Genomic DNA, 25,453 nt, shown 5'->3' with positions numbered 1-25,453 from the left:
TTACACTCGTCGCAGGCGAACATAACCACGATCATCCAACTCGGGAGCGAGACCGGCTTCGCGCAATTCGGCGCTACCAGCCACCCCTTGCGCGGTGAGCGAGCCAACTAGCTCTTGATTGGCAAGGTTGCCTTCGCATGCGTTCCGCACAGTGAGCAGTCCCCACTCGCGCAGCTGCGGGTTGGCGTCGTCAATGTTGCACATGTTGAGGCACATCGTGAGGCCTCCACACTCTCGAAGTGCATCTTGGATGAGGGGACACTGGTAGCAAAGATTTGCCAGCAAGCGTGCAATCGATGAACGAAGGCCAAACTGGGGATGCAACTCCTGCCGTGTCGGTTCAAGTTCGGGATGGACGGGGGTTTGAGCAGATAGCACCCGTGGTGAGAGCGCTTGTCCAAATCGAACAGCACTCGCCACGACACCCGTGTTGCTCTCCAGCAGCACTTTTTGCTCGGAAGACATGGATTGAGCAGCGATTGCAAGTGACTCGATCGCGTCTCGCAGCATAGCATAGTTCTGGGGATGATGGATTGACCGTTCGGCGGTAGTTCCCGTGCTTGCACTTGAGGCAGTGTCCGGACTCACAATCTCGGAGGTGCCAGCTTCGAGCAGCCCGACAAGGTAGTGAAGGGTCGAAATATGGATGACAAGCGAGCGTGTCGAACTGGTCGTGTTGCTGATCTCTGGAGCAGCCTCAGTGTCTGTGGTGAGCACATGTAGCGTAGTGACCTCGCATGTTGACAGCTTTGCGTGCAGCAGGGAAAGGAGCGCCGCTCGAAGCGTGTCGTCTGACTCGGAGCTGGACGCCAAACCCACACCAAGAAGCTCGACTGGTTGAGTGCGGTCGTTTTGCTGTTGCTGTTGTTGTTGCTGCTGACCGAGGGTTTTTCCAACTCCAGCTAGTGCGCCAGGTGACCGAATCAGGCTGTCGAACAAAAAGTATGCCCATTCGCACATTGGAGCTGGCGACGCGCTCTCTCGAGGAACAGACTCGCCCTGCAATGCGTCGAGAGCAAGCATAGCAACCCAACAACGAAGCACGACCATCGTACAGGATGCTCGAAACTGACGCTCGTGAGGGTTGGCGTCGTCGAGACTGTCGGCCGCAAGCACATTGCCGGAAAAGGACGATGCACGTTGGTGGACGTCACAAAAGTCAGACCATCGACGAACGGGTCGTCGCAGATTCATGCAAGTGTTCATAAACATGAACAGTACGTTTGCAAGAGCGATACAGTGTGCATCGCGTGCTGTTGGCTCGAGCGCTTCGGTCGCGAGAATCGACTCGCTTTGCGGAGTGATGGATTGAACGAGAGCGGCAACTCGGGCAAGCCGGATTGGGAACGTGGCGTCCCAGCACACAGCAGACGTTTCCGAGCTGCCAACAGACATGTTTGCAATGGTCTGCATGGCGACGCGAACCGTCAGCAGGAGCTGATCGATGAACGATTTCTGCAACGGCAGTAAACTGACACCTGAAATGGCATCAGGCCGGCTGTCTTGGCCAAGTTCCCTCTCGGGGATTCCATCCGCATCGGCCTCTTCTTGTGCTACGTGTCGGTCGGCGGTCGTCCGCCTCTGGCCTCCGCGTTGTTGTTGTCTTGAAGCGGCTTGGGTGCACGTTTCCACGAGGTCCAACGCCGAGTCCAGCGCCCGGCCGACAGCCGCAAGCGCCCCGGCGAGGATCAGGTCGTGCTGCGGCCCAGACGATGCCTTGGACCCGCCGGCGGCGGTGGAGGCAGTGGGTGCGCCTGAGGACGCCGCGATCGCTCGTATCGGTCGCATGGCTGCAGTGGTTTCAGCAGCGAGACGCGCGAGCTCAGATTCCCACTCTGCAGGCGCTGTCCTTGACGCGTGTGCTGCGGTTCGAGTGGCTTGCAATGCATCCTGAACAGCAGTGGAGAACCGACCGACGAGCGGGTTGAGTGCAGCGACTGCGTTGGAAACCTCTGTGCTTGGCATGCTTGGAGAGGACTGAATTCTGAGATGGACAGGAATCGATATTTGTTTGTGATGAGGTTTGATTGGTGTTATCTTTTGTTTGTTGTTAGCGACTCAGTCTACTCTTTTGCTTTCAAATCTAAGAGCAATGGCTTCGAAAACAACAAGCACTGACCAGCCAGCATCGCCTGCCCAGGAGGTGAAGCCCTGCCCCACTTCCCCCCCCCACCAAAACCCCAAACCCCGATTGAACACATGACGAGTGCGGCTGTTTGTTAGTAATCAGCACGGCAGACTCGAATGGCTGCCTGCGGGGCAAGGCCGACTGAATGAGTGGAAGGGCTACTTCAAATCGATCCAATTCAAACTCGAGCTTCAATCTCTGTGCTGATCACCCCACTTGGCTGTGGTTTGGCAGGCGAACTATGACTATTTGTTCAAGGTTTTATTTGTCGGACTTTCTGGGAACGGGAAATCTGTCTTGTTGGCGCGTTCCCATGTAAGAACTCGCTTGCCAACTGCCCACTGTGATTGCTCCAACTTTACTTTTTTTTTTTTTTCTTTTTTATCTAATACTGTAGAATGGTCGATACGATAGCACCATTCCCAGCACTATTGGTGTTAATTATGTAAGTTTGGCATTGTGGACACTGTTGAAATTTTCTAGTTGAATTTTGCAGCACTCAGAATGGTCTGGTGGAAAATTCATGTTGTAGTTCACTAAATATCTCACGATCGACGGCAAGAGAATCAGACTCTCCTCGGTGAGTAGAATGGGCTTGGTGGCTGCAGCTGACTTGGTTTGAAGAGCAACGCAACTTCTGACTTTCAAATTCTGTTTCAGTGGGACACGGCTGGGCAAGCGCGCTACCATTCAATCGCCAACGCTTACTTACGAGGAGCTCATGGCGTCGTGATTGCTTACGATATCGCCGTGGAGACATCTTTTGAAGAAATCAAGCTGTGGATGGACATGACGAGCAAATACGCCCCTCCAAATGTCAGCAAAATGATCATTGGCACCAAATGTGATCTTGAACATTTGCGCGCTATTGATTTTGCCACCGCGAAAGCGTTTGCCGACGAGCACAACATGTCATTCCTGGAGACATCCTCGAAGACAAATTTCAACGTTGAGAATGTTTTCCTGACCATCGCAACAGATATCAAGCGGCGTATAGACCTTGATCGGCTCAATGGGGTCGAAGAATTGATCGAGTAAGCATCTTTTCAATGGGGTGTGAAGGTTTGGAAATGTTGCTGACTATTTTGCTATAGTTCTGATCTCTCCAAGCCTACAATGATTCAATGCGATGAAGTGCGAGTTGTCTTACTCGGCAATCCTGCTGTCGGCAAGACCTCCCTTGTTCATGGCATCGGTCGACACGAGCAAAACCCTGTTTTGAGGTTCTTTTCTGGCAGCAACACTGTCAAGACCACCTCCACTGACGGGATTGACATTTCGACCGTGCTCATTCGCGCTCAGAAAGAAGTCATGGCTCTGAACATTTGGGACTTTGCTGGCCAAGAGCTGTACCTCGTGTCACACCAGTTCTTCCTTGGCGAACGGACAATCTACCTGGTTTTATTTGATGTGCGAGAACCCATTACCCGCAACTCGCGACTTTCGTTCTGGCTGCGTAGCCTGCATGCGCGTGTCTCGGGTGCTGATGTCATTCTGGTTGGCACCCACACTGACGATCCGATGTACACACCCGAGCTGCAGCAAGAGCGACGAGACCAACTTGCGAACCTGCTTGGGTTTTTGAAGCAGTCTCCGGAGCCGCTCAAGGTTTGCGCGACAGTGTACATCAACGCTCGCTCTGCAGCGGTGGCACCGAGTATGCCAGAGCTCAAGTCGCACATTTTCGCTGTGGGGCGCAAACTGCCATTTTACAAGAAAGACGTTGATGAACGCTTTTTGCAGTTTCGGTTTTTGCTGCAGAATCGGGCCAACGAGCTGCAGAGCAAAAACGAGCCACCGCTGCTTCGCCTCAATCAGATTTTCGACCTCAGCAAGTCCGTGCTCAATCTCAAGAGCTCGCAGGTTATCGGTTTTCTGCAGCTCTTGCGGTACCAAGGCTGGATTGTCTACCACCCGACTGGCCAAGCTGCTGATGCATCTTCCCTTCACCTCTCATCGGCACAGCACGACATTGTCATTCTCAATCCTCAATGGTTTACAAAGACAGTGTTGACTGGCGTGATTACCACGAAACACAAGTGGGTCAAAAAAGGCATCGTGGCCCGCGTTGACTTGATTTCGCACATCTGGAAGGGCCTCGAGGCGGATGTGTGCGATCGCTTGTTGGCACTTCTGGAGCGTTACGAGCTGTTGTACCCGATTCAAGGCTCCGATGACACGTCCGACCTTGGTGACACGTCAACGAATACCATTCGGTTCCTCGTCCCCTCTCTCTTGCCAGTCGCTGCAGAGCTTGCCGGATGGGCCAATCGCGATGCAAACACCGAGCCGTTGGAAGCCGCCGTGGTCATGCGCAGCGACTTTCTACCACATGGATTCTTCTCTCGCGTGATCGCTCGCTTGCATTCCCTCAAGTATGACTTGACAGCGCGTCAGCATTGTGTTCTTGTGAGCCGGAATCGCCATCGAGCGCTCGTCAGACTTGTTGCACACGATCGCGAAGATGTCAAGGAGCTTGTTCTGATCGCTCGCGGGACATACCCTGGGAACCTCCTTCAGGTACTCGTTGGCGTGATTGACGAGCTGACGTCGCGGTGGTATCCTGGCATTGCTTGGCGGACGTACTTCCGGTGCTCAAAGTGTCCAGAGCACGGAGAAGAGGCGTGCTTGTTTGAGCTCCTTCCGTGCGTTCGAGACGCCCTGCTCAACAAGCAAGACCTGAATTGCGAGCCCACGCAATTGACGCTAGTTCGCGAGCAGTGGATTCCAGTGTTGCGGCCATTGCTGCAATATCGGTTGGCTGGCATCAATCCGCCAACCAAACTTGACACTGCCGCGCTTGCAATGCTCAACGAACTGCAGGAGGTGTCGACCGGCCAGTTGGAAGCCGTGACAAACACCATGCAGGGAGAGTTGACAAAAACCCTCACGGATGCTGTTGCAGCCAAGCTCGAGGGTGTTGCCAGCGACATCAAGACTGCCGTCGTGCTTGCTGGGCAGCAAGCGCTGCAAGAAGTGGCAGCGAAGGTGGCCGCAACAGGACAGAAACTCGTCGAGGAGAGTGCTATTGCTGGCCAGCGCGCTGTCGTCGAAGCGCAGAAAGACGTTACTCAGGCATTCCAAGTTGGAGAGCAAACGCTCAAGGGAGTGGCCGCGCAGATCACCATTAACGGCGAGGCGCAACTTCAAGAGGCTGCCGCACGGTCAGTGCAAGTCGTACAAACTGCTCATCGCCAGATTCTGGATGCCACCATTCAGTCCGTTCAAGATGCCGTCAAAATAGACCCACTCGAGCTTGATCGGCTCGTGCGGACTGTCATTCAACAGACTCAAGGCGACTCCAGTAACGCTTTTGAGCGGATTGAACAACTTGTCACTGGGCTGCTGCCATCTCGCATGGACAAGATCGACTCGGTGCTTCAGGAAATGCGCGCCGACATTGGCCGGAACTGGACGCGACAAGTCCGGATGCAGCTGGAGTTTGCCGAAAAACCATGTCCCCTGCTCTTTGTTGTGGTTCCGGCCAAAAAGAAACACTGGAGCAAGTCCATCAGCAAGATTTGGCACAAAAAGTTTGAGGCTCACTTGCTCTGCGAGCACATGAGTGACGACAACAAGCCAGACTGGCACCGCATCGAGGGTCACGAAGGCTATCCGATCGACAAGCTGTCCAAATGGCTGGAAAAGTACGGCCCGCGCGTTCGAGCGCTGCTGGCAGCGGTGCGGCCTCTGCTCAAGTTGGCCAGCATTGTCACCGGTGGGCCTGATGCATCTGAAGCGATTGACGCGGTGGATGTAGCGCTGGAAAATCCGCTCGAGGCCCTGCCGTATTTGGCCAAGCTGCTCGAGGAAGCGGGCAAGGTTGGACCGGCTGCTGCGGCCTCAGAGACAACGCATTCATCCCAGGAAGCCGCGCGAGAGTGGGTTTCTTTCCTGACCAAGAAGGACGAGCACCAGTCCTTTGCTGGCTTGGAGCGTGTGGTCGTCATGGCCACCGGTGAGGTTCGTTGGCTCTGTCCAGCCCATGCAGCCGCTGTGCAAGGCCCTGCTGTTGCCAGCCCCAGCAGCGACTCTGCTGCTTCAAGCGGTCCTACCCTCTCGGCTTAGGTGTAACTGAATGTCTTTGTTGGCGTGTTATTGACAGTATTTTTTCGTAGTGTGTAGTTCAATGTATCGTTCAATGATCGTTGTTTTCTGGTCGTCTAAGTGTTTGTTTTGATTGGCGTGTCGTGCATCATTCCACGCGAGTAGACGCCCAAGCTGCAAGCACCGCTTTCCATCTTTGAACCCGTGCCCTGCTGGTTGATGTCATTTTCCCAATCTTGTCGGTTTTGAGATCAAACAGCTTCCTCCCAGTGCTCTGCACATCCATCGCCGCTGTTGCCCCGTGTCTGGCTTCTCATAGTCTCCCAGATCTACAATCAGCACAATGCCCAGACAATTTGGTTGAAAATTTCCGTCAGTTCTATTGACAACGACCATACCTTCGCCCAGCAACACGGATTAGGCTCAGGTCATTGATACAGTGTGTATGTGCTTTGAGGATGCGTGTTTATAAGTCATGAAACTAGTGTATTGGAAACCTCGATCGCCCTGCCGCAGGGCAAAGGTCGACGCAACTGTGTTTGTCCGAAGTCGACATGAATCTGATCATGCAGATTCCAAATATCAAATTGAAAATCATGACTATGGGCACCTCAATTCACACAGCAACGTTAGAACATAGCGCAGCCAACCATCAGTCGACAATCTATCATCCAAACGCGCATCCAAGCAGGCCAAAACCAAGCGAAAAGCAGCGTTCAAAGAATGCGTCGGCGATTTTCACCGCATACGGCGGTTCCATGACCCGTTCATCCCGTCCGTTCAATACTAAAAATTCATCAATCAATATTACAACACACCTACACAGCGATTTGCGGCGATTCGGCAGCGCAACGCGTCCATCTCCGCACACAAAGTGAGGTGTTTGAATTGATGTTAGTCAGTATATACGTAGGAACGCCTAACCGCACTTTTTTTTCGGTGATCGCCGTTTTCGTTTTGATATCAAAACTTCTGACCGCACTTCGTTTTGATATCAAAACTCCTAACCACACTTTTTGAAATAAGGGGAGTTGGAGTGCAACAAAGACAAGGAGAGGGCCGCAGAGAAAAGACGAGAGATGGGTGGGGGTGGGGAGAGCAGTGTCCAAATATAATCAGGATTTGAAACTCTTGTAAGAGGACTTGAAAATTTCTAATATATTTGGAAGGTGCGGCATATGTCTGTTTCAAACAGAAATATGTGTTGTTTACTACACTATTCAATGTACTTTAATACAACCTTTCGATCCCTTTGATGCACCTCATCTTCAAAGAGTACTGAAAACCCGCTACTTAATCGGTAGTTTGTCTCCGTGCGAATAAAATAGTTTCGAAAGGCTACTTTAATATGTTGAGTTAGCAGTTCAAATTTTTGTTCATTGGAATACTCAGTGACAGGTCGAGTTCCGAACTCGGCGTTAACGAAATCGAAAAACGCGTTGGACACAATACTATCCCGATCATTAAATTTCGACCCCCCCTCTTTTTTTCACTTTTTCGCCCTCCCTGGGACCTGTGTTGCTTTCCGTCTCGCCCGCGGAATGTTCATTCATGGTACGGTGTACCGAACGTCTGATGAACACCGGGAGCGGGGGTTGTGAGTCATATCAGAGCAGCAGCGAGCAAAATAAAAAATATAAGGAAACTCAAAAAATTCACTTTTCCCGCCCAAATTTTGGTTTGGGTTCAGTCTTTTTGTGCGCATGACTCGCACACGCAGTCAGTCCACGTCCCGCGTGGCTCCCAGACAGCCCCCGGTATGGCTGCGTCCAACTTCACCAAAAAGACCGCTGCCCGTGCTGGACAAGATGCCCAGGGAGGTCGTCCGCGGTCAAGTGCTCGCGTTGCGAAATGCTGGCCTCTCCTACAACAAGATCGCCACCCAGCTTCACCTCCCACGTTCTACAGTGATCAGCATCACCCAACGTTTCTCGGGAAGGGCGACGACGAGCGACAGCCCCCGCCCCGGTCGCCCCAGCAAGCTCAAGTCATTTCACCGCAACAACATTGTAGCACAGATCCTCCTCGATGAGTCCGACACCGCATCCGAAGTGGCCGCCACTATGCGCACATTGTCCAAAGTTCGTGTCTCTCCATGCACGATAAGAAGGGTGCTGCATGGTGCAGGACTTGTCAACGGAGCGAAGGTCAAAAAAGCCCTCTTGAAAGAGACACACAAAGAGCGACGCTTGGCCTTTGCACTCGCTCATCAGCATTGGACCGTCGATGACTGGCTGAGGGTCGTCTTCTCCGACGAGACTGCTCTCTATCTCTACAGGAACAACAACGGTGGTCGTGTATGGCGTCTGGTTGGCGAAACGTTGACCGATCGATGCGTGCAGGGCACGGTCAAGTTCGGCGGTGGCCATATCAATGTTTGGGGCGCCATCTCTCGTTTCGGAATTTCGCTTTTCTGCGAGGTCGGCGACGTCATGAACGGCGACACCTACCTCTCAGTTTTGGAGAGCGAGTTGCTAGCAAGCATTCGCGTGTGGAACAACAAAAACGAGATGATTTTCATGCATGACAATGCCCCTTGTCACAAAAGAAAAGATGTGGCGAAGTGGTTCGAAACCAATCAGATCACCGTCCTGGACTGGCCTGCGAACTCTCCCGACCTCAACCCCATCGAAAATGCGTGGAACATGGTCAAGAACAAGATCTACCAGGAGAGGGAGATCAAGAGCAAGGCCGCGTTGTGGGAACGCTTCCAAGCGGTCTACGAAGAAGTGCTCACGCCAGAGGTCTGCCGCGATCTCATTTCATCGATGCCGCGCCGCATTCAAGCTGTGATAGATGCCAATGGTGGTTATACCAAGTACTGAAGTGGAGCGAAGGCGCTGCGACACGTTGTTTGTGTGCCATGTAATGCTTTGTGAAAATTGGGCAAAAAAGCCGCTCTTTTTCTGTTTTTTTGAGTTTTCATTTTTGTCTGTTCTCGCTTCGAATCTTAACTCCCAGCCCGCTGCTTCACTTCTAAAATGTGTCTGGTACACTGTACCATGAATGAACATTCCGCGGGCGAGACGGAAAGCAACACAGGTCCCAGGGAGGGCGAAAAAGTGAAAAAAAGAGGGGGGGTCGAAATTTAATGATCGGGATAGTACATGTTGCGCAAGAGCATGGTTGGAGGACCCTCTTTGGTGTTTCATCATTATCACGAAGCGGGAAAGACGCAGATCCGACGTCCCGTATATGAGGATGGTGAGTATCGTCTTGGTGAACCTGGTAAGATGGTTGGTGGTGTGCAGGGATTTGATACGAATGCACTGTATCTGTGGGCGTTGGCGCAACCAATGCCATGTGGTGTATTGGAGAGAAAAGAGGGACTGTATGATGTCAAAATCTGTCGACAAAATATTTTGGGTGGATGGTTTGGATTTGTGGAGGTCGATATTCATGTTCCCGAAGAGCTGTACAATAAATTCAGCGAACTGCCTCCGATTTTCATGAATGTCGATATTCAAGATAGTGATATCAACGACTACATGCGCGATGTGTACAAAGCGATTCATACAAAGGCAGACAAAATCCCAACATCGCGAAAGTTGGTTGGAGTTCTGCAAGCCACCAAGATTTGTCTGTTTTCTCCCTTGTTGAAATGGTATCTGGAGCATGGATTGGTCATTACGCCAGTGTACTCTCTGCGACACCTGTAACTCCGAATGCGATTTTTGGTGAATTTGCGGATTATGTGTCGGATCGCCGTCGACAAGGCGATAAGAATGCTGCTGATAAAGTCAGCGCTGAGAAAGCCAAGAATGATGGTTGCTCGACCTTCGGACGAACTATGATGGATAAATCCAGACATAATCGTGTTGTACACACCTCGGATGTAAGCAAGATCGTGTTCGGATTTCTTTGAACGCTTTGGTGGCATTTTTAGATTTCCGTTCATACGTTGAGACACTAACTCCACATACTTCTGTTTGAAACAGGCATATGCCACACCTTCCTAATATATTAGAAATTTTCAAGTCCTCTTACAAGAGTTTCAAATCCTGATTATATTTGGACACTGCTCTCCCCACCCCCACCCATCTCTCGTCTTTTCTCTGCGGCCCTCTCCTTGTCTTTGTTACACTCCAACTCCCCTTATTTCAAAAAGTGTGGTTAGGAGTTTTGATATCAAAACGAAGTGCGGTCAGAAGTTTTGATGTCAAAACGAAGTGCGGTCAGAAGTTTTGATATCAAAATGAAAACAGCGACCACCGAAAAAAAAGTGCGGTTAGGCGTTCCTACGTATATGGGGCTGTTTTTTTAAAAAGGTAGAATCGCCATGTCTTTCACTCCCATCGCGTCGCTGAGCTCTGCAATTGTTTTCCCCTGCCCTGCAACCCCCGCCCGAGAGAGTAGACCATGTGTCTATGCCACTCGGTGCATCAGACCACACGCCGCTGTCCCGCCGGCGACTGTACGGCCGCGAGAAGGTGTGACGGTCAACGCAACCTCGTCGCAGCAAATCAGTGTCAGCGGGCTGCCACACCACATCAAATAATTCTTTAGATCGGAGATCGGGACAATGGCTGGTAGGGGCAGGAGGAGCCGGAAGCTGAGAGAGTGCATAAAACAGTTCAGCACTCGGTTTGGACATGCAAGAGTTGTTTTTTTTTTTTTTTTTTTTTTTTTTTTTTTTTTTTTTTTTTTTTTTTTTTGTAACCAAGTGTGCTGGGGCTAATCGCCCTCTACTGCGGCCCGATTATTGTTGGACAAGATGAACCCGCAACAGAATGTAGCAGTGGCACAGATTGAGGGCTGGGAAAAGCTTGGCTGAGAAATCACACCGCGACACAAACCGCTCCTTTTCTCGCTCCGCCCCGCCGCCCAACGCACTTCCGCTGCGCCCCCGACCCTCGAGCACACTGATGGCATGGTGTAAACCACACAATCAGAGCACCAGCGGCGGAAAGCGACGTAGGACACGGTGGTGGATATGAACGACATATTTTGGGGGGTTCACTCTACCTTTTTAAAAAAACGGCCCCATATACTGACTGATGTTTTTTGCGCATACTGTTACGAACTAGGCTCAGCCTAGTTAGGCTTCCCCTCATTCTTCACTATATTCTTAGTACACGATACTTCCGCATTCTATTCTAGCATACTTTAGTAGTGATACGGGTTATGTTCCGGGTAAGGTCGTAACACATACTTTGTTTCAACCAGCAACATTCGCTTCACCAAATCTCGTCATACGCCAATCCACCCATTCATCCTTTTATCCATTGATCCATTCATCCATTCCATTCATTGTCCTTCTTTTGCTCTGAGTTTTTTTTTTTTTTTTTTTCATCTTTTCACTCTTTTTTTTTTTTTTCCTTTGCAACCATGATGACTGCGTCGGACGACGCGTCCGAGCTCGATGAGACTCTGCCGCCGCCGCCGCCGTCGTCATCATCAGCATCATCATCATTATCATCATCAGCATCATCGTTGCTGAGATCGCCTCGCAAGCAGCCCACTGTCACGGCCGCCGTTCCGTCGTCAGCTGCATCCGCCGTCCCGACAATCCCCGCAGCGACGACAGCCGCCACGTTGCCACCGTCATCATCCTCAGCACTGTCATCATCGTCGTCGTCGTTCACTGGGGTCGCAGGCGTCGCGTCGTCGTCGTCGTCGTCGAGTGTTGGCGTCCCAGCGACCATGCCGCCGTCCTCTTCATCACCGTCGCACTCGGGCGCGCCTGTCCATGCCAACACTGCGTCGACTCCTGCTACGACCGCCACTCCCACTTCAACCACTACTCCTACTACTACTACTACAATCCTCAGTGCTGCCAACATTGCTGCGTCGCCCGTCCCGGCTCTGCGCACTGCTGCAACGGGCATGGGCGCGCTCAGTCCCATCGTGTCCAGCACTCAGCGCTGGTGCTCGCCACGCACCCACCGCGTCGTCCACTGCGTCCCGACCGAGCTCGCAAGGTAGCACACACACACACACACACACACATATATATATATATATAGCAAGACCGATTCAGCAGTGGAAGACAACCCCCCCGCTTGCTTGGCTCTGAGATCGTCGCTCGTGATCATTGATTGGGCCTCTGTGACGCGTTCAACTCACATTGTTGTGGCTTTGGATCACCATTCTATTCTTGTTTGTTATGTGTGTTGTTAGATTGAGCTTCAAGACTGTCCTGCCGCGGTCGTGGAAGATTGCAACGCCGCCGCCGCCATTCGCGTCGACGCTGTTCGCTCCTGCGCTGCCGTGGTTGACGCGCCATGGGATGCCCGTTCCGCAGTGCTTGTGTCTGTTCATACCAACCACACCCGTCAAGCGCTCTCAGGCGACGCTCGCTGCGGCTGCCAAGCGTCGCGCTGCCGCCATCGCGCAGCAGAACGATGCTGCCGCCGCTGCTGCCGCCGCGAGTGCCGTGGCGCTTCAGAACGAGCTCCAATCACCCAACACGCGCAGCACGTTCGCAGGCACAGCGTCCTCTGCAATGCTGTCGCCTTCTGCATCGCGGCCAATGTCGCCAACGCTCGGATTGCAGCAGCCAGCGAACGGCGCCGAGGCAGACGCGCTCTCTGCAGCGTTTGCGAGCCTCGAGCACAGCAACATGGCAACCCCGTCAATCTCGCGATCGCACTCGATGGATTCGCTTCTTTCGGCAGCAGGCAACCTTGCCACAAGCAGAATCCAACAGTATGGGGAAGGCGACGGCGATTTTGCCTACTTGCCGCCCAGCGCTTTCGGCGCAAGCAACACCGTGTCCAACAGTCGACCCACGACGCCCAGCATGAGCTCCTTCCACGACACTATGCGTTCCAACAATCGTAACAACCAAGGCAGACTCAATCACAACAATAACAACGCGATTCCAGAGAAATTTGGTATTACGGTCGGATTCACCTCCTACAGCAACCCGCAGCCGTCACCGCGCGAAAACCAAAACACACAGAGCCCGCGGCACCACACCAGTTCGTTTAGCGACGTCCCGCTGGAAGAGCGCAACTCGGCCTTGCGCGAACCCTTGCAGAATGACGCCAACGTGCGCTTTGAAGTTCATGCTGTCCGCACTCCCTTTCCCGTCAACGCTGCTGATTTGGCTCAGACCTACCTTGATGCTGCTGGGTACGGCGTGCGCCAGCTGCAATGGTGGGATACTGGGCGAGAGTTTGGCCGACTGCTGGTCGATGTCATGGCCGTGGACGATTATTCCACATCGTTCTGGGCTTCGCCGCCCACGTCACCCACCGTCAACAAGCGGCGCGGCTCCACGAGTAGCAACTCTGGGCGACGAAAACACCAGAGTCACTCTGCAAGCAACGGTCGTGTTTCGCCACTGGTCCCCGACGCAGCTACACTGGCCGCCGACGATGCCATTGATGAAGAAACGCTTCTCGTGCGGATGATTACATTTGCAGTCGGCCCTTGGCTGGTTATGGCTTGCGGTGTGTGTGCGCGGACAGACTGGGACGACTTTAAGCGGGACCTTGCCCTTGCTTGCGGCTCGCTTCAGCTCACGATGGAGTCCTCGATCGGGCTGGCCATCACGTCTGCTCCTTCGTCCCAAGGCGCGAACGCCAACAGCACCACGCTTTCCAACCTGGTCACCTCCTCGCCATTGATGCCAGCCATGCTTCAGACCTCCTCGTCAACGTCGACCCCCGCGTCTCCCTCAAAGCGGGGCCAGCCACAGACAGCTGCAGCGCACGCTTCGCAACAAGACTCCTTCCAAGAGTCGACTGCACAGGCCATCCAGCGTGCTGTTTCGCCGCCCCCGTTTGCCTCTTCTGCCGCGCTGTCCAATTCCATGTCCACGGCGTCCAACGCGCTCAACACGTCGTCCATCGCCACGAGCGACGCGGCGTTCTTGCGGCAGGTCTCCAGCGAGTCGATTGTCCAGTATGTAACTCCGCCAGTGCAGCGAGAACGGCCACAGTTTGGATTCCGATACCCCACCACTTGGCAGTTTGATGTGGCGTCTCGCGTTCCTGCCGGCACCTCTGCCATGCATCTTCAGTTGTGCCTCGAGCCTGGCGTGCTGTCTGCGTACATTCTTGTCAAGGCCACCAGCTTCAAGCACTACCCTCAGACAACATTGAACACGCTTGTGGCAGAATCGATCTTGGAGCTGCAAACCAGCGGCTTTGTCTGCGATCGCAGTCTCCCCAGCCTGTTCATGCCCGTGAGCGCAGGGAAAGACTTTGTGCCGAAAGACTTTGCGGCTGCACTTCAGGCGGCTGCCGCGTCTGGCACGTCGTCGTCGGGCACCACGTCTCGTGCGAGCAATTCGCGATCGCGTGCTGGTTCCACAACATCCTCCTCCACCTTGAACGACGAAATTCCCATGATCGCGTGGGTCAAGGCGCCCGTTGATTTCGACGTCCCCGGCAACACGGTTCCTGACTACCAGGGCACTGGCGTGCTGTACGGGCACGTCGCTGACAGCACTGTCGAGGCACGCATCGGCCTCGTCTACTTGCAAAACAGCGCCATTTCCATCTGCATGCTGTGCCCTCGACGAGAGCGCGAGCCGTATGTCTGGCTGCGTTGCAAAGGCGCCTTTGAGTTTATTCGTCGCACGTTCTGGGACGAAGGGACGGTGCAATCGGCCGGAACGACTGGCAGCGTGTCCGGCCCAGTTTCCCACTCGTCGCTCACGGGATTTGGAGAGGAGTCTCTGCCCTTCATGTACCAACCCACGAATCCAGCCTCACCCGAGGCGATTCTCAAGTCCGGCTCCGACGTCTTCCGACAGTCTAATTGGACGAGCGTCGAGGTGCGGCTTGTCAATCGGTATTACTACCAGAATCTTGTCGTCCTGGCCAAGCAACAGATTCGCATTCGCCAACGCCATCAACTCCAACAACAACAACAACAGCAGCAGCAACAACAACAACAGCAGCAGCAGCAGCCAGGACAGCGCGACTCGACGGTCCGGGCTTCGCTTTCGCCCGGAGATGAAATTCTCTTCCGCCCGCCATCAGCCATGTCTGCGACATCAACAGCTTCGTATATTTCTGCCAACTCGCAAGCATCAACATTGTCCAGCGCGGGCAACAGTGGCGATCTTGCCGAGTCTGCAGAATCAGACCCGCTGCATCTCGGCATTTCACAGCACCAGCGTCACAAGCACTGGGTGCGTGACGACCAATCTGCCAGCTGTACTCTATGCGGCGATCGCTTCACCCTGTTCGTTCGGCGGCATCACTGCCGCTTGTGCGGGTTGATTTTCTGCCACGGCTGCTCCAACAACTTTGCCGCCATTCCCGGAAATCCGCTGCCAAAGCGTATGTGCAAGCCGTGTTTCCTGAAAGTGACTTGAGGCAACGCGAGGCCGAGGCAACCTCTTGCTGCGTTATCGTTTCAGTTAGTGTGATGCGTTTGATTTTGGGTGTTTTTCATTGATTAAAATCAGTTTTCATTTTCCGTTCGGTGTTGTTATTGTTTTTCCTTCAAAGCTGGCGATTATGGAGAATAAGAGGGAGCCACTGTCTCGAGTTTGTAACATCGGCGTCATGATAAGAAGACTTGTCCTCCGCAGAACAACCGGAAAAAACAACGAGTGAAAGAAATGGCAGGAATTACACTGTAATGTTTGTTTGAAACGAAAGGCTTGGCAACACAATCTGACGGAAATCACTTCTTGGCCATTTGGTTCTTTTGCAATGCTGCGACAGTTTCGCGCATCTGTGCCTCGTAGTCTTTGAGGGAGCGTTCGTGGTAGCTGGCCGATTTCTGCGCGTGGATGGACCGATAGAAACAACGATGGTGAGAATAGACTTCTTGCGACGTGATCGAACAATCTTCTACGCTCATTGTGCTCGACCCCGACATCACCACAGCCTATAGCCTATAGGAGCACAAAAACACGACGACGACACGTTTGACAAGTTTACCTGGAACTTGACAACATCAACCTTGCTCTTGGCGGCAACACTCTCCAGCTCCTCGAGCACTTGCTGAACAGGTTGGAAGAGGAATCTGCATCATAGTAGGCGGGGGGGGGGCGGTACGCATCGAGTCCACGCACAATAGTCGGCGGTAGCAAAGTGAGTAAACGAGCAGTCGCATTCAAGCACAACAGTGGCCTCCCACCCACAACCACCACAAAACCAAACACAAGCAACGTACGCTCGGCCAACGCTCTTGTACGTGCGGGTCTCGGGAGTCAGCTGTGCAAGCTCCTTGGTGGTGAGGGAAGCGCGGACGCCTGCTCGCTCGGCAGCCTCGGCCTGGGCGTGCGCAACACGCAGCTGGCGGTTGGTCTCGACAATCTTGCCCTGCAGCTCGAGGAAGGACTTTACATGGAGTTGACAGAGGGAGTCAGGACAGCGGGGGACAAAACGTCAATGGTTAGTCAGTGTTTCATAGAAAAGCGAACAAAAGAGATCTCGCATGTTTTCGTTTCGTTTCGTGTTGTTTGCTGTTGCGCGCTCTCGTTTGGAGGGGAGGGGGGGGGGGAAGCACATGCGATCGATGGAATTGTGCGATGAACAACAACACGTGTCGATCGCATTGGTCAGAGTGGAGAAGACGAGCGAAGGACGGAGAGAGAGAGAGACAGAGAGAGAGAGAGAGAGAGAGAGAGAGAGAGAGAGAGAGAGAGAGAGACAAGAAAGAAAGCCGCAAAGTACCTTGGTCAACTCGTCGTCCATTGCAAAAATTCTATGAAGCAGAAGAAGGAGTGAATGAAATTAAAATGTCAAGTCAACCTCTTCCCGTCTCTTGGTTGCTTGGCTGTACGAACAAAAAGCACACGCAGCAACAAAAACTTGTTCAAAACAACAGTCATTCATTGTTAAAAGTTTGCGTGAAACTCAAGTACAGCGAACAAAAGCACGACAACCGATTTGTTTACGAGCAAGAAAACCAAGAAAGAGTGTACAAAACGAGAAAAAACAAAACAACAAATGGAACAAGAAAGAAGGGTGCGGGAAATCAATTTCAAGTTGAGCGATAACAAAGACAAGTAACTCATCCGTGGCCAGCCGGAAGGAAGTCATGCTAGCTCGCGCAAGGATGTGGGACGATACCAAATCATTACCATAAAACGTAAGGCCAAGAGTACGAGAGGGGGGGGGGTTGGGGGAAAGAAAGGCAAACAAACAAAGGAAGCAAAAAACAACAACAACAAAAAAAAAAATTGAAGTGAAACCAAAAAAAAAAAAAAAAACAACAACAAAAAAACAATAATCTGTTGCAGGATTTGAAGTGTCAAACTGCAAACCCCCCCGACGAGCCTCTGGGAGAGGGAACAGGGCGGAAAGAAGAAGAAAAAAAAAACCCGATGGGACAGGGTCTCGTCGCAACAGCCTGGCTCTAAAAGGAAGGGAAATGCACTCAAGCCTGGATGGGCGATGAGGTGCTCGAGCCATCGTCCACAACAGGAGTGACCAGCCGAGTTGGCAGCTCGAGTGGGTCGGGATCGGTCGATTGAGACCGCACACGCCTACTGTCCGAGTCGCCTCGAAGAGCGTTTTCATCCTCGGACATGTGCGACGAGTCATGCTCGTTGCTGAACACGGCAAGACCCGACGCTCGTTGTGGTCGGGGTGATGCGGAAGTGATCTCGTCGTCGTCAATATTCGTGTCAAGCGCGACATCCGGCGTTGATTTCTGGAGGCAAGAATCAAACACGCGCACACAAACACGATGATCAGCGAGAGAATTGGCAACAGCCGCAAATGCAAAACCTTCCACAACCAAAAACAAAAAAAAAACTGGCCACGTACAACTTTAGATCGGTCGTAAACGGTGAATTTCTCCGCAATTCGTTGCAACTCTGCACCAATGGTTTCCCGCTTGGCTTGCTCTTGCTTGGACATTGTTGTCTTTTGCAAGCGCTGCTTCTTCTTATGCAGAGGATTGTCCTCGAGCATCATTTCCTCGAGCTCGTACATGGCGTCACAGTTGACCTTGTCCTTCTACTCGTGTCAAACAGCAACAACGACAACAACAACAACAGGCAATCAAAAGTGAATATCGAGGGGAAAACCAAACAAAAAACAACACTATGCAAGACACAATGGTCGCTTCCTTACGTCTGGGACAAAGGACGGCACAAGTTCCTTATTGATCAGCTTATCGTAGTCCAGGGACGCAAGGAAAGGATGCTTCAAAACTTCCTGGACGTTCTCGGACGTGATGGTCATGCGCTTTGTCACGTCACGTTCGAGAAGCTGCAGCAAAGTTGGCGCGCACACACACACACACACAAAAAAAAAAGTCAATCGCCTTGGAAGCCTAGTCATTCTCCCCACGCTGATAGCCACAAAGAGTCGTCTTACTCCTGAAAGGAAGGAAATGCACGGTTCCGACCACGTAGTGGGGTATTTGATCGGCGCCGATTGGATCATTTCGAGCATTTCCTCGGTCGTGCCGCCTCGGAAGGGATGCTGCAGAAAAGACAAAGGAAGCAAAACACCCCCAAAGCGAGTCAGACACAGGACAACTCGACCACATGCCTACCACCTGAGACAACAAAACCAAACAAACCCCCCCCCAAAAAAAAACAAAAACAAAAAAACAGCTCGAGTTACCTTGCCCCGCAGCAACTCGTACATGCACACGCCAAGACTCCACCAGTCGGCGGATTGATTATAGCCAGACTTGTTCAGAATTTCAGGCGCCATGTACGGCTTGGTGCCCGCTCGGGCATACAGCAGCGAACCCTTGCGGATGGACGCCGCCACGTTAAAGTCGGCCAGATGGACGTGGCCGTTCTCGTCCATAAGAATGTTATCTGGCTTGATGTCGCGGTGGATGATGTTTCGGTCGTGAATGTAGACCAGCGCCATCATCAATTCTGCAGTGTACAACCGAATGCGGTCCTCCGAGAAGGCGCCAGAGCGCTGTGCGTGATACCGAAGGTCTCCGCCAAGCATTAGATCGACTACGAAAAACAGGTCTTCCTCGTCCTGGAAGGCAAACCAGAGGTTGACGATGAACTGGTGCTGGAGCGACTCGAGGATTTTCCGCTCATTGAAAACGTTCCGAATGGCACGCTTTTGTAGGCACTTTTCCTTGTTCATGTATTTCATTGCGTACAGCTTCTTTGTGTCGCGCTTGAGGACGATGCAGACCTGCGTATGGAGAGGGGGGGGGGTTGAGCACAAAGAACTGAAAAGCAACAACGAAAAAAAAAAAAAAAAACAACAAAAAACAAAAACACACACACATAAAAAAAAAACACAAGTCGCAACAAAAACAACCACAACCCAGTGCAGAAACCCCATGGATGGATTTGGACGATCGACCCCGGGTATTCATATCCTTGCAGTATTTGTCGCGTTGTTCAACCAACCGCAGGGTTGGGGGATGAGTCAGCGCTGCTAGATGCGAGGAGGTGTGGCTCGATCGAAGAAAACCGCTGCTTACAGCGATTTGTCGCGCTCGACGACTGACTCAGTGTTTGGCAGCACCTCCCATTCTCCACCGCACATCCAGCATCTTCCTTGTGTTCATGATCGCAATTGTGTGTTGGTGTGGTTGGCACACGGCCGACATCGGAAGAGCCGTTTCGAGTGCGGTTTTGGTTGTTTGTTGTGAAACTTTTTCGCATGACCAAAAAAAAAAAAAAACCTGCGAAATGGTTCTGGCGATGCCAAACGGCATTCGTTTCGCAGACATTTGTCTCCTTTGCTGTTTCCAACACACTCCCCGTTTGCTCTACTCTGTCTCCTCTGATGCTCACGATGCACCTCGCGAGCGCCTGAAGTGAAAGTGCGAGAACTCTTGCCAATCGCCACCATAACGTCCGCGCCAAAAATAATCCGAATGATTCAAAGTTGGATTTGACAGTGTTACCTTGCCGAAAGCACCGCGACCGACCGAGCGCAGCAGCTTGAAGTGCTCAAAGTTGACTGTGTGCGAGGAAGGGAGAAGAGCAGAGGGGGAAAAAGTCAGTCAAAAGAAAATGAGCGCACAAAAAAAAAAAAAAAAAAAAAACCCGAGCCAAAAAACAAAAACAAAAACAAACAAAAGCAAGGACAATAACAAAAACAAAAACAAGAAAAATAAAAATTTCGCAAACACACACACAAAAAATTGTGATCACAACCCGCCAATTGACCCCCATCACGATCTCGCAAAGCAATGATGAAAACCAGTCATGAATGCCCAAATCTCCATCAACAGCAACAGCAACCAAGCAGAGTCGCCAACACGGCAGTGCAAAACTCGTTGCGGTTTGGGCCCGTTTTTCAAAATAAAAACAAAAATAAAAAATAAAAACAAAAATAAAAAATAAAAACAAAAATAAAAAATAATAAAAAATCGATTCAATTGTTTGTCGATTTATTTGTTGTGATTTTTTTTTTTTTTTTGGCGGCAAACGAGCAGCACACCGACAACTTTCCCCCTCTCCATGGCTGCCACGGTCAATACTCGAATGCACCACCAAACAGCAGAGCTCAAGCAGAGGCCTGAGTGTGACACGCACAACCACTGTGGATACACAGCCGTGGTGGCGAGGACGCGACCGCGCAACCAACCAAACAAAAAAAAAAAAAAGCAGCCAGGATCAACCACAGTCGCTTTGGTCCAGGGCTGTGCTGTCTAGCGGCCCAGCTGAATCTGGGCACCCTCATCCCTCTATCTGCGCAAGGCCGCAGCAGAGACACACAGCAAAGACGAAGGTACCCGGCCATCAACACAGCCACGGAGTAAAAAAATAAAATAAAAAAAATAATTTTTTTTTGTCACGTAGATGTGGATGCGCAAAATAGAAAAAAACTCATCGAGTAACTCGGGGCGCGCTGGGTTGCTTCGCGTCGACAACCCCGTGGCACTTGTGGGGAGATGCAAACAATCACTGCGAGTGCGTGCCCATGCAAGGGTGTACACATGGACAGCCTGCGGTTACGACGGCAGAACAAAAAAAAAAAAAAAAAAAAAAAGAAAAAACCCAAGTCGCGCTTTTTTTTTTTGTTGCCCTGTCATGTTGTTCACTCGCACGCAAGGCATCGCACAGCAATCATCAACTTGGTGATGTTGAACAGCTCCAGCTTGAGTGCACGGCGAGCCACCCACACCGGTGGTGCATGGGCGAGAGTGAGGAAGCAAGCACAACAACGGTAAAAATCTTGAAAAAAAAAGAAGAAGAAAAAAAAAAAAGCAAAAAATAGGGCTGCAAAAGCAAAAAAACAACGGGAAAAAAAAAAAAGAGCAAAAAAAGGGTCCTTCTCAAAGACTGCTTGAAGGGAGAGACGCGGGCAACGAGTGTGGAGGGGAGAGCGCAAGAACCAGCAGAAGGGAGATGACGAGGATGAGAGGGCGAGGGGCGAGACGAGTCGCACACACTACGCGACTTGGCTCATTCAGAGGAGAGAGAAGCAACAACCAAACGAGAAAAAAAAAAAAAAAAAAAGCTCGACAATCTCACATCCTGGAAGAACCAAACAGACAGACAAGGGGAGAGAGGCGAGAGGCGCTTACCATCTGCAGAGAAGTCAATCGGTGGTTTACTAGCAATGCACCCCATGGCGGCAAGTTGGGAACCGATAAAAGCAAATTAAGAGGCGAGAAAGAAAAGAACGAAAGAAAAAAAAAACCACCAACGCGGTGATTTTGTGTCGATGGCTTGCTGTTTCCGTGGATTTGCTGGGAGGTTCGCCACTCGGAGAGAGCAAAGTATCAAAGACGCAGAAAGGGGGTGAGATGGCCGGGGCAGCTGCGTGGGGTTTGAGCACAGTCGCAGAGACGAGTCGCGAACGGCCAGAAAAAAAAAAGAAAAAAAGAAAAAAAAAAAAAGAACTGAACGAAAAAAACCAATTGGAAAATGCCGCAAAAAAAACAAGGAAAAAGATAAACAAGAATAAAGCGGAAGAACAGAGTGCTCAAGACAAGCTGCGGTTGATTGCCTTTCAAAGAGAACGGAAGGGTCATGGGAAGGGCGACCGAGGAGAGTCACCGCGAGGAAGTGACAAATTTGGGAAGGGCGAGGGCACCATCGTGCATCCAATTTACGAATCGATCACCTCGGGCTATAACAATCCGATATGTGCAGTAGATGGTGAAACAAACTCATTAAAGAGGCTTTAATACTACTTGTATGAGTATCACTAAAATTACAAAAAAAATTAAGTTCAGGGTGCAAGTTAACATGGCGGCAAGCTCGTGCCAAGCATTTGCCGCCTCCCCCCCCTCCTCCCCATAAATGCAGAAAAGGGGGATCAAGCTTCAGTCTCTGGCTGGAAAGTGTCACTGCAAAGAAACGCCAATACCAGGTCAACCATGTCGCAGCGCCCAAAGTTGTCGGGATGAAATCCGTCACGCGCAAAGTCATGTCGATCTGAGAGGATGCTGGCATCGATAAAGTGCCACCCTCGCTTGAGAACCAGTTCCGCGTGCGCAGCAACATTCAAGTCTCGGAGAATCTCGTTGTGGAACGACGTTCGAGTGGGATCGCGTTGTGGCAAGAGAGGATCAACGCGAGTGATGCTGCGAAATCCCAGCCGTGATGCCGGAATTTGGTATTCTTGCTCAAGCATGTCAGCCAGTTGACTGTGTTTTGCGGCAAAAGCTTGTACACCGGTCTGAGTGTCCCACAGGCCCGTGTTGAACATTAAAAAGTCGGGGGTCGAAAACACTCGAGAATTGCTGGGGAAAGGGGCTCTGGAGCCCAGCTGTCGAAGTTCATCCTTGCGTTCACTCGTCACGTTCAGTAAAGTGCGAATGTTCAAGTTGGATACCTCTCCGACTTGACCTACGAGTGCATATGTCAGCAGGAAGCGACCAAATAACAAAAACTCTCGATTTCTGCATGTAGAGAGCACAACCCAAAATCATGCCCATCAGAATCTCGCAAAAGCCCACGACACAATTCGTTGAACGCTCATGCAACAGCAACTTGGGACAAAAAAAAAAGAAAACGCGGGTTACCGGTAGTCTTTGGTCAGGCGCGCTGGCATGTATTTGGCGAGACGGGGCGGTGTCAACGGCAGCTCGACCATCACCGATGGCGGCAACATATTGTACAGTGTTTCAATGTATTGACGTGTGACCGAGTCTCCGGCCAAGAAGAGCCATTGCCGAGGGAGCTTTTTCTCCAAGCACTGCTCGAGTTGTGCAAAATTGGACTCGGCTGCCCGAATCGAGCTGCAGGATAGTTGCCGTCGATAGGAGCATTTGGGGCTCGTTTCAAATTCCGTCTGCCACGGTGCTATTCCATCAAAGCACGGAAGCTCTGCACCACTGATCCACGCAGAGACATTCTGTTGGCCGTTTTCTGCTGTTAGCTCGTCGGTGGTGCATGCTGCGCACACTTGCGGATGCCGCTCCAGCCAAAAGAGTCCCGGGTTGTTCCTCACATCATTGTACGTGTAGTTCTTGGGCGGTGTTGGGTTGCCGGTCGACACCCTGTAGGTCCTTTGGGGGCTGGGTGGCGTTGTCGGCGTCGGCGGCGTCGTCGGCGGAGCTGCAGATTCCGCTTCCAGCTCGGGGCCAGCTGAGACAACCGGCACATTCCCAGATGCAGTAGCCAGAGTCTCGGCGACGGTGCTGGGTGTAGACAGGATCCAGCTTGCTCCGATGACCAGGGAGAAGGCTGCAACCAGAATGACGGCGATTCGGACTCGGGTACTGTGACGCGTGCCCCACATTGCGCGTTGGCGCGTGCGAGTCCAGTGGATTCTGCGCACTCAAGTACAGGCAGGGGTGTCCGAAGAGTGGCAGATTTCAGGAAAGCAGAACAGAGACTTTCGGGGGAACAAGTACAGAGTGAAACGAGACTGCACTTTTCAAGGATTCGCATGCTCCAAATCAGAGACGAGGCTGAACTGCGTCTGTGCAAATGTACTTGAATTCAACACGACAAGACAGCCGAGCAACAACAACAACAACAACAACAACAACAAAAATACAACGACACATTGACAACTTCACAGCTCGTCGTGGGTGATGGAAACGGAAACGAAGCGTCTCCATGACTCCCAAAAGCAAACACACACATTCGCTTTGCACACGACCACAACATCCCAAAAAGCACACATCAAATAATAAACAAGAGGGGGAAAAAGGCGCCGAGGCTTTACTTGGGAATGCCGATCAAGTCATCTATCGGGTTTCCCATGCCTTCGTTTTCTTCTTGCAGTTGGTCTTGTGTTGCTGCTGACTTGAGTACGCTCTTTCGAGACGACTCTTGCAGTTCGCCGTTAATGATGAGCTCGTCGAGCACAAAGTACGCCTTCTCAAAGTTGAAGATAATGTCCAGCTCGCACACGCTACCAAAATACTTGTCGAGAAGCTCGACATATCGATGAATGATTTCAAGTGCAATCAGCTCGTTGTCGTTGGGATCGATCGCGCAAGCGAAAAATAGGCTTGCATAGCTACGAGTTGATTGAGCACAAAAGCCAAAGCAATCGTTTTTGGAACCGTGAGTGTCTCGTCGCGCTCGTCCGCTTGCCCTTTCCTTTCCAAATCAATACCACAGACACACACAGACACACACTTGGCTGCCTCCTCTGCAACAAAGTACTGGGTGCACCCTCACCGTTTGTAGACAATCTTGAATTCCTTCCACTCGAGAAAGTTGCACATTTTGGGCTTTCGCGCGAGGATGGTCGACGTCATTTCGCGGGTGATTTTCTTCTTGTCCTTCTGCGAGAAGGCCGAGAACCACTTTTGCAAGCGCACCTTGCCTTGGCGGCTGAACAAGAGCACAAATTGAATCTGTGAAAGCAGAGCGGGATGGGTGAGTTGGACTTGAGCAAAACCCGCTCACCACAAGCGACAACAAAAGGAGAGACAGGCGCAGTCACATAACACGACATTGTGAGTGAGTGATGGTGATCAGCAGAGACAAAGAGAGAGAGAGAGAGAGTGAGAGACAGGTTGAGATCTGCTTGTTTTTTTGCCAAACTGCAGCTTTCGTCTGCTCCAGATTGGGGCGGCGGTTTCCCCCTGCGACAAGGGCGCCGAGAGATACTCGGACCTGAACTGCCTGTGGTTGGGAGCGCCACGAAGCTTCCCCTCCCCCCTCGAGACGAGCCCAAAGAAAGAGTAGAAAGGCTCCCAAACGGCTTTCCCATTGCGTTTTGACGACCTCATCGCTTCACTCACTCGCGCGCTCTCGTTCGATGTGTGGCTGCCATCGTTCCATTCCCCTGCATTCGAATGATCAAGCGGATGACGGGGGGGGGGAAGGAGAGAGACAGCTTTTGAATGGGTTCCAATCCTCTCGTTCAGCACAACCTCCCTTTACTTCTTTCTGTTGTTGTTTGCATTTGATTGTATTACCATTCTGCACAAAAAAATGAGAAATAAGAGCACTAAATCGAAATGAAACTCAAACATGATGAACAGCCAACAGGAGGATTACAACAG

The 25,453-nt window shown here is 51.7% G+C and overlaps 7 protein-coding genes across 7 annotated transcripts; 3 read left to right on the top strand and 4 right to left on the bottom strand.

The window, feature by feature from the left end:
• CAOG_01515 (hypothetical protein) lies at positions 1-1,965 on the bottom strand (the record flags this gene model as incomplete). The annotated part of the gene is made up of 2 exons (XM_004364326.1): positions 1-704; positions 1,074-1,965. 2 exons carry the CDS (start codon positions 1,963-1,965, stop codon positions 1-3), a joined length of 1,596 nt encoding a protein of 531 aa, XP_004364383.1.
• A 115-nt stretch (positions 1,966-2,080) lies between these two features.
• CAOG_01514 (small GTP binding protein RAB10) lies at positions 2,081-6,253 on the top strand. Its single transcript, XM_004364325.2, has 6 exons — positions 2,081-2,143; positions 2,363-2,443; positions 2,526-2,573; positions 2,661-2,708; positions 2,789-3,162; positions 3,223-6,253. Exons 1-6 carry the CDS (start codon positions 2,093-2,095, stop codon positions 6,194-6,196), a joined length of 3,576 nt encoding a protein of 1,191 aa, XP_004364382.1. The 5' UTR covers positions 2,081-2,092; the 3' UTR covers positions 6,197-6,253.
• A 1,730-nt stretch (positions 6,254-7,983) lies between these two features.
• Positions 7,984-9,000, top strand: CAOG_08517 (hypothetical protein; the record flags this gene model as incomplete). The annotated part of the gene is made up of 3 exons (XM_011271796.1): positions 7,984-8,256; positions 8,389-8,666; positions 8,724-9,000. 3 exons carry the CDS (start codon positions 7,984-7,986, stop codon positions 8,998-9,000), a joined length of 828 nt encoding a protein of 275 aa, XP_011270098.1.
• Positions 9,001-11,501: 2,501 nt separating this feature from the next.
• Positions 11,502-15,543, top strand: CAOG_01513 (hypothetical protein; the record flags this gene model as incomplete). The annotated part of the gene is made up of 2 exons (XM_004364324.2): positions 11,502-12,096; positions 12,296-15,543. Coding segments are annotated over 2 exons (3,749 nt in total), but the record flags the coding sequence as incomplete, so codon positions are not given.
• A 156-nt stretch (positions 15,544-15,699) lies between these two features.
• CAOG_01512 (hypothetical protein) lies at positions 15,700-16,817 on the bottom strand. Its single transcript, XM_004364323.2, has 4 exons — positions 16,762-16,817; positions 16,259-16,425; positions 16,024-16,108; positions 15,700-15,862 (listed from the first exon to the last, which is right to left on the bottom strand). The coding sequence occupies exons 1-4, from the start codon at positions 16,780-16,782 to the stop codon at positions 15,764-15,766; spliced, it is 372 nt and encodes a 123-aa protein (XP_004364380.1). The 5' UTR covers positions 16,783-16,817; the 3' UTR covers positions 15,700-15,763.
• A 114-nt stretch (positions 16,818-16,931) lies between these two features.
• On the bottom strand, positions 16,932-21,867 carry CAOG_01511 (serine/threonine-protein kinase 32A). Its single transcript, XM_004364322.2, has 7 exons — positions 21,563-21,867; positions 19,934-19,989; positions 18,667-19,209; positions 18,415-18,522; positions 18,169-18,306; positions 17,860-18,051; positions 16,932-17,743 (listed from the first exon to the last, which is right to left on the bottom strand). The coding sequence occupies exons 1-7, from the start codon at positions 21,606-21,608 to the stop codon at positions 17,468-17,470; spliced, it is 1,359 nt and encodes a 452-aa protein (XP_004364379.2). The 5' UTR covers positions 21,609-21,867; the 3' UTR covers positions 16,932-17,467.
• A 2,008-nt stretch (positions 21,868-23,875) lies between these two features.
• CAOG_01510 (clathrin coat assembly protein ap19) lies at positions 23,876-25,387 on the bottom strand. Its single transcript, XM_004364321.2, has 3 exons — positions 25,367-25,387; positions 24,621-24,799; positions 23,876-24,456 (listed from the first exon to the last, which is right to left on the bottom strand). The coding sequence occupies exons 1-3, from the start codon at positions 25,367-25,369 to the stop codon at positions 24,156-24,158; spliced, it is 483 nt and encodes a 160-aa protein (XP_004364378.1). The 5' UTR covers positions 25,370-25,387; the 3' UTR covers positions 23,876-24,155.
• Between the last annotated feature and the right edge of the window lie 66 nt (positions 25,388-25,453).

Source organism: Capsaspora owczarzaki (genome assembly GCF_000151315.2).
Source record: "Capsaspora owczarzaki ATCC 30864 unplaced genomic scaffold supercont2.2, whole genome shotgun sequence".
NCBI lineage: Eukaryota > Filasterea > Ministeriida > Capsasporidae > Capsaspora > Capsaspora owczarzaki.
Note: the sequence above shows the minus strand (reverse complement) of the source record. Positions and strands in the feature narration are given on the sequence as shown.